This window comes from Trachymyrmex cornetzi, unplaced genomic scaffold (genome assembly GCF_001594075.2).
Source record: "Trachymyrmex cornetzi isolate Tcor2-1 unplaced genomic scaffold, Tcor1.1 scaffold884, whole genome shotgun sequence".
Lineage (NCBI taxonomy): Eukaryota > Metazoa > Arthropoda > Insecta > Hymenoptera > Formicidae > Trachymyrmex > Trachymyrmex cornetzi.
Genome location: NW_017300228.1, coordinates 9,098 through 17,338, shown reverse-complemented (window position 1 = coordinate 17,338; position 8,241 = coordinate 9,098). Strand labels below are relative to the sequence as shown.

Sequence of the window (8,241 nt, the reverse complement as noted above, 5' to 3'; positions counted from 1 at the left end):
GAGGGCGTAAGCATCTTATACATTGGAAATGAAAACCTGTAATATCGACCTTGATTAACTTCGACCGTCGCTCCAGCATCCCCTTAACGTCTTCCAACTTCATTTATAGCCGCCGCAGTTAGTATATAACATGTAATTGTCACCAGAAAGCACAAGCTTACATAGCCCTCGACTGAGTACGGATGTGTATTGTTGTGTCGACGATAAATGCTTAAACACAATAGACACAGGCGGGGTGATCCCGATTGATCACGGCTCGATTGGACACCACCAATCACAGCGACCGGTGCTTAGGAGCTTTGTAGTCTCAAGCGCTGTGAGTGGCTCGTGTCCAATTGAGCCGTGTCCAACTGCTACCCCACTATACACACACTGCACATATCGCGTTCCATTTATGTGTGGCAAACTGTGTTCGAGTGTGTTATACTGTGTCGATTTGTGTCTCCTAAAAGGAAAGCAGCCAATATGTATTTCATCGATTTTTTTCATCAAGTAGTTCGTATCTCTTTAGGCTATTCTTTTTGGCTGAACTTTTACAACCAGTTCATCTTTTTTCTTCTTTCTCCCTGAAGAGAAAAGGAAGAAAAATGAACTAGTGCAAAATTCAGCTAAAAAGAACAGGCCTTTTGTCTTTCTGTTTCTTTATCTTTGGGCCAGTCTCATCAACTCCGATTAGATTAATTGGAATTAGGGATAGGCGAAGCCTCATCGATTATACAAAAATCGATGTTTTTCCGCTCAATAATCGATGCTTGATTCGATACTTCGGAATTCGATTAATCGGTACATTGATATTTTTTTTAATGACATCGCTTATGGTTGGCTTTCATTGATCTACCCAAAGATATAACTACCCTAGAGTCCTAGATTTATTAGAGACTAGAGAGGCAGTCCCTAGCAGGCATTTAATTAATTTATGAAACAATTTTCTCGTTACTAGTAAATATTTATGGTAACCAAGAAATTGCTTTCTGAAATAAAAATTATATTTTATAAAAAGTAATCAATGTACGATTTCTAATACTCATGTCATAAATTTAAGAAAAATGTTCTCTTATTAACAACAATCAGCTTCAAGTAATGACATTTATTAGATTTAATAAAATAATTTTCTACTGACAAGTAATTGTGTTTTTATTAGAATAAAATATTTTTTTCATTGATAAATTATTTGCTTCAGGATAATACTTTATTGGAACAAAAGACAAATTTATTGTGGCAAGTAATTAATTCTTTCAATCAATAAATTACAGTCAAGAAAATGTATTTACTTGAAACAAGTAAATTTTTTTTCTGTGGAGGTACATAAAATTGTATTCTATTTCTTCTTTTATTTTGTTATAAAAATAATTAAAAACATTGTTTTTCGTAGGTACATGAAATTGTACTCTATTTTTTCTTTTATTTTGTGATAAAAATAATTTAAAAAATTATAATTCAATATATTTCTAAAAATTGGTAATAATAAAATAATAAAATTTAGTAAAATCAGTTTCTTTTCAAATCATCGATTTTACCAACATCGATGTTTTCTTCTACGATGAATCGGTTAATTAAAAATCGGATCGGATCATAATCGATTATTATGGAATCGATGCTTTCCTTGTACATCGCCCATCTCTAATCGGAGTTGTTGAGACCGACCCTTTCTCTCTATTTCTTTCTTTTCTCCCTCCTATTACATAAAGCTGTTACTATACATCTCTAGAGTAGAGGCCTAGATAACAGAAATGCGACATTGAAGGGTATGGTCTGATTGGCTATCTAAATCACGTGATCAGAGCGCCATTTTAATTCATTACTGCGTATAATTAGAGTCCTAGGACTTTATGTATAGTAAGAGTCTAATATAATGTATGTACGTATAATGTATATCCCTTATAGAAAAGTACTACTGAGCATTAGGAATATTTTGAGGTACTAAAAAAGCACTTTCAGAGACTCTACGAGCACACTCTGATCAAGCTGAGAGTAAGTGACGGATTTAATTTACATATGCCTATTTATAGGGATCCGCGTTATCTTGCCGAAACGCGGGTATATAGAAGATCTTAGGGTGATGTCCCATGCAGCGGATCGTGCGTAAGCGGATTCGCGTATCGCCAATCACAGAATCATTCTCTTAGATCTGTTTGCAAATTTCGCAAGCATATCTAAGAGAATGAGTCTGTGATTGGCGATACGCGAATCCGCTTACGCACGATCCGCTGCATGGGACATCACCCTTAGCACTACTCAGCATTACTGAACACTTTCGCACTGCTAGTAGTGTAGTAGTACAGTCTCAAAATACTCCTAGTGCTCAGTAGTACTTTTCTACAAGGGATACTATTAAGTACATACCATAAGTACGTACTATACTTTCTTCTTTTTTTAACAATTTAACTTTCCTCATGTAATGCATCAGCTGTCATCGGCTTATAAAGGTGCCTTTTCATGCCGACGCTCGACGCTTATTTTCGGTGTCAAAATAAGTCACGTGATAAAAATTGGCGAATATCAAGCGTCAATTTGATCTTGTGATTTTTTTGACGCTGAAAATAGCTGAAAACGAGCGTCGAGCGTCAGCATGAAAAGGCACCTTATGGTTATAAGTACTTATACTCAAAGGCATAGAGAATGGACTGCGCGATCGGTATCTAAGCAATGTATCAAATGTGGTCGACAATAATGAGAGAGAGGGACCGTGGGAGACGGCCAATCTCGGGGTGATCCCGATTGACCACGGTACGATTGGACACCACCAATCACAGCGACCGGTGTTTAGAAGATTTGTAGTCTCAAGCGCTGCGAGTGGCTCGTGTCCAATTGAGCCGTGTCCAACTGGGTGCCACCCCCAATCTCCCTCTCATTCTCTCTCTCATTACAGCATTGAATGGAAAGAGATAGAAATGACCGTCTGCCACCGCCGGGAGCTGGCAAGAATTATAGCGTTTTCGGCCCGACCGGGTTTGCACCAACCTGGGTTGGATTAATGGCGTTTTGCGCTCCCCTATTGGTAGAGCGTGTGACATCAACCAATAGGAAAAATTAATCCAACCCAGGTTGGTGCAAACCCGATCGGGCCGAAAACGCTATTAGTCTGCTCTAGGAAACTTTGTGCGCATGCGTAAAACGACGTAGCAGCCCGATTCAATGACGGAGTAATACGGAATACGGCTGCTTTTAGGGCTCCTGTACATCTTAAGGCCCGTCTACAATACACGGAGTAAGAAGTAAGAGTAAGAAATTGACCAATCACAGTCGATTATTCTTCTCACATTCGACTGTGATTGGTCAATTTCTTACTCTTACTACTTACTCCGTGTATTGTAGACGACGTCTTAGTGTTCAACCATCCCAAATTAGGACGGACAGTTTCAAATTTTAACACTTTGTCCCGCTTTACAACGCGTCCCAAATTTTTTCTTAAATTAAGGTTATAGTAATGAATTCCTCTAACTTCTTAGCTACTGTACGTCACTATTGTGGCTTTCGCGAATGCTATTTCTCTGAATGATATGATTGTTTAACAATACGATTGTAAAACAAAATTTATTATTATTCATAAACACACTATGTTTCTTTAATGAAAACTTTCTTTTCTCCCTATAACTTTCTTAACATCGTTTTTATTAGATTAAGGGCCTTATAGTACCATGAAATGTTTACGTCAGTTAAGGCTGTTCAGCGCTTGCTCAATGCGCATGCGCTAATAATTCTTGCCAGCTTTCATCACTACTGCCACGGTCCCTCTCTCTCATCCCTATCGACCATTTTGACACACGGATCGCGCAATCCATTCTCTATGTCTTTGATTAAAATAGCGATGACGACCTAACCCAACCGACGCAATGTCGCTCTGGTATCTATAGGTTTGTTCATGGTGTAATAATCTACTTGCATTTAAGCATTTCCTAACCTACAACATTATATATTATTATAAATACTTAAACACATTTATTAACATGATTACATACTTTATTAACACTACTATTATTAATACTCATTTATTTATTTATGATAATAAATTTTGATAATATATATATATAGTATTACCTTGTTATCTTTGTGCGAGTATACAGTGATGGGAGAAAGTTCGGCAACGGTCAAATATCTTGGAAAATAATGCTTATGGAAAAAAATGTTCAATACAAAAGTTTTAGTATATCAAGTGGTCTATTATATGGTTATGTTGAAATGACCTTCATGTGACCTTGAAGGACACCGTGAAGGTCAACTTTGAAATCTTAAATGGAAATACCTATTTTCTCTTACATATCCTTAAAGCTGGTGTCAAGACGTTTCCGAAACACTGGTTACAAATCCTTTTTGCTTGAGATCTTCCTGAGTTACGAACCTTTAAAGTTTAAGTATCGCCGGCGCTTTATCTAAGGTATGCGCGCGCGCGCGCACACACACACACACACACACACACACACACACACACACACACAAACGCGCGCACACACACACGCGCGCGCGCGCACAAGACTCACTTTGATCAAGCATCTCGAAGAGATGGATATCCGACCGTGCCACCTCCACGTAGTATACCTTAGATAACGCGCCGGCGATACTTAAACTTTAAAGGTTCGTAACTCAGGAAGATCTCAAGCAAAAAGGATTTGTAACCAGTGTTTCGGAAACGTCTTGACACCAGCTTTAAGGATATGTAAGAGAAAATAGGTATTTCCATTTAAGATTTCAAAGTTGACCTTCACGGTGTCCTTCAAGGTCACATGAAGGTCATTTCAACATAACCATATAATAGACCACTTGATATACTAAAACTTTTGTATTGAACATTTTTTTCCATAAGCATTATTTTCCAAGATATTTGACCGTTGCCGAACTTTCTCCCATCACTGTATATCCCATATGTGACCACACGTCCCAATTTCCTTCTCAATTAATATATCTGCCATCAAATTGTTTTTAGCATTTAGACTTTAAGTACTTGCGTTTTTACGGAAATATTTTACCTGCCTCGCCATTGTTTAGGCCAACACTAATTCCATATATTTTTTACATTATTTTTAAACAGAAATACATTTAATCTTAAATAGAAATACGTTTAATCTTAAATAGAAATACATTTTAATTATATGTAATTATTTGTGTATTTAAATTTCGCGGGTGCATTTGGACCCAAATGTAATTGGTTGAAGCGCATACTACTGCGCATCCACGGGAATGTTACAGCCCTTCTACAATAAGCCGCAAGTCAGAACATCAGAAGTCTTAACCTGTCTTAACCAAATCGTTCAAGTTAGCTATTGGCCAACTTCACCGATTATGACTCAAAATAGCTTAGAACTTCTGACTTGCAGCTTATTGTAGAAGGCCCATTAGTCCGGATCTACAATGGGTGTTTTAAGCTTTAAGCCGTAAGAAATTGACCAATTACAGTCGAATCCGAGAAGAATAAGCGACTGTGATTCGCCCATTTCTTATGGCTTAAGGCTTAAAACTCTATTGTAGATCCGGACTTACACCTTGGGGTCGATTCTGTATCTTCAATCAAGATGAAAATTACAAAAGTGAGCAAATTTACTAGGTATTGACCAATGAAATTATCAGTATTCTAGTAAATTCACTCACTTTTGTAATTTTCACTTTGTTTCAAGATACAGAATCGATCCCCTTGTCTTATTACACCATGGGTTTGTTCGCGTCGCATGCTCCAACATACTCCTACTTCCTCCAACTGTAGCTCCTACTCACTCAAACGCGCTCGTTAGAGTGAGTAGGAGTTATGGTAGGAACATGTTGAAGCATGTTGGAGTATGCGACGCGAACAAATCTTATGCCTCTACTCTAGAGATGCGATGTGTGTGTGTGTGTGTGCGTATGTGTGTATGTATGCATGGATATACCTGATAAAGCTACGTTCGAAAATACTACCCAAGTGCCGATCCAAATATCATTTTATCTTTGTTGTGCACCGAATCTTAAACAAGGATAAAATGATATTCGGATTACTCGGACTACTCGGAGGTATTTGGGTAGGGTTTTCGAACGCAGCCACCAAGATGCAATCAGTTGGGTGCATTTGTTTACGCATAGGTTAGCGCAGAGAGTATCATTTAATCCTTGTTTAATACTTGGTGAACAACAAGGATAAAATAATACTTCTGCGCTGACCGTTGCGTAAATGAATGCAGGGGTGATGTCTGTGTTTTTACGTTACATGTATGCGTACAGTTATTTTGATTCGACGATTTTACTGGTGAGCTTGGTAACTGGTGGGAGTGATGGGTGCTCGTGAGATGACGACATTCGAAAGATATATATAGTAGAGAATTAGCTTATTCATTGTTAGTCTTTTATTTCTAGATAATAATTCTCGCACCGCAATACGCAGTATTGTGTGCCTATCGATACTGTGAGTTGTGTTTAAACGATATTGGCTGCGTTCAGCAGAGAAAGCAGCTTTGCAACTGTTGTAAAATTCTTCAATATGATTGGTCTTGCCCTTAGTTTCTCATTGGATCTAAATGTATAAACTGACCATATTCAAGAATTTTACAATAGTTGTAAAGCTGCTTTTTTAGTTGTGTTCCAAAATTGACTGCTAGTACTGAAAATCTATAGTGCACATAACGTAGATTAGCATTTTCAATGCTGGCAGTATATTTGGAACACGGCGTCTGTTGAACGCAGCCATACTTATCCAAAGTGTTGCATAATAACCAAGGACTCGGTTGCGCTGTTGCTTTGACGGCCTTGCACATACTTCCTGCTGCTGCATACACCTATCTATCTGCAGTCGGTGATAACAATGGCTGGTATTCCGACAATTACATTTTCGAATGGATACAAAATGCCGATGTTGGGGCTCGGAACTTATAAGGTACGTACCTATTTCATAACAAGAGATACAAGTAGATATATAAGGTGGGTTCGGAGAGACGCTATTAGCACTACATATGTGTCATTCTATCCATAGTGGAAGGATTACATGGTGTGCTCACTTTGCAAGCATCTCTAAAATTAGAGCTCTCTGTCATTTCTCTGCTTCTCGTTCCGCAAGGCCTATAATTGTGAAACGCGAAACATGGGACGATATTCATAGTCCGTTTCCATTTTAAATCCATCTTAAATATAATGTCTTAAAATGTTAATACAGTCCTCGGATTGACTTACGACATCTTAAGATTGACTTAAGACAGTCTTAAATGTAAGACTCTACTATGAATACCGACCTGTTTTGCGTTATGAAGTTGGTACTAAATTTTTCCTCGTGTAAGAAAAGACTGCGCACTGAGAGACGACGCGGAGCAAAAGTAGGCGTGGTTTGGCTCAGTTTGGCTAAACTGAGCACACCATGGCCTCGTTTACACCCAGGGTTCGATCCGATTCGGAATGTAAGAATCAACCAACTGCAGTCGAGCATTCCCTTGTCAATCGACTGTAACAGGGGAATACTCGACTGCAGTTGGTTGGCTCTTGCATTCCGACTCGGATCGAACCCTGCGTGTAAACGAGGCTCATGTAATCCTCCCACCATGATTCTATCTTCATCGACCATTAAACATGAAACAAGGATAGTATTACTACGTTTACACGGCACGTTTTACGCCGAAGTTATAACATTGATTTTATGAAATTGGGCAGTTATTCCATTCTTCAGAAGAATAGCTATGATTGGCCAGTTCCATAACATCAATGTTATAACTTTGGCGTAAGGGTATATCCACACAATTTCCATAGTCGCATAAACATATGTACAAAGAAAATTATCCAATTGTATTTCTCCTATAAAGATACATCTAAAATGTGATTGGATAATTTTCTTTATGCATACGTTTATGCGGCTATACAAGTTGTGTGGATATACCCTAAAGCGTGTAACAGAGCTCTATGACACAAATAGCGTGCTCGAACGAAGCGATAATGTATACGAATTACATCATCATGAGATATTATTTTACGCGCATTTTATTTGCATCTCAAACGTATCGTAGCATCCACATCAAAATTAATCGAAATCGAGTAATTATTCTTATCGTATATTATTCCACAACGATCACACTAATCCTATTTATTTTATGATACAATTTTTATTTAATATTCTTACTAGGAATTTTATTTTTGTTTGGCAAATCTACTTCACTCAATTTGAGAGTTGCGATCCGTCCCCCTCCCGTGCACAGGTCTCTTTTTTATGACGTTTAGGGACGTGCGGAGGAAATTTTTCAAAGGCGTCCGGGGGGGAATAATTACGAACGTCTCTCTCTCTCTCTCTCTCTCTCTCTC

At 38.1% G+C, this 8,241-nt stretch overlaps 1 protein-coding gene across 2 annotated transcripts in view; it reads left to right on the top strand.

The window, feature by feature from the left end:
* The window catches only part of LOC108769314 (1,5-anhydro-D-fructose reductase), a 22,644-nt gene that overhangs the window by 9,326 nt on the left and 5,077 nt on the right, over positions 1 to 8,241 (top strand). Inside the window, exons 1-2 of one of the 2 annotated variants that reach the window (XM_018520222.1) lie at positions 6,254 to 6,367; positions 6,680 to 6,835. In XM_018520222.1, the coding sequence (XP_018375724.1) occupies positions 6,764 to 6,835 (72 nt within the window). In that variant the 5' untranslated portion in view covers positions 6,254 to 6,367; positions 6,680 to 6,763. Of the gene's footprint in view, positions 1 to 6,253; positions 6,368 to 6,679; positions 6,836 to 8,241 lie in introns of those variants that run through there. The other variant, XM_018520223.1, reaches the window with a different exon arrangement.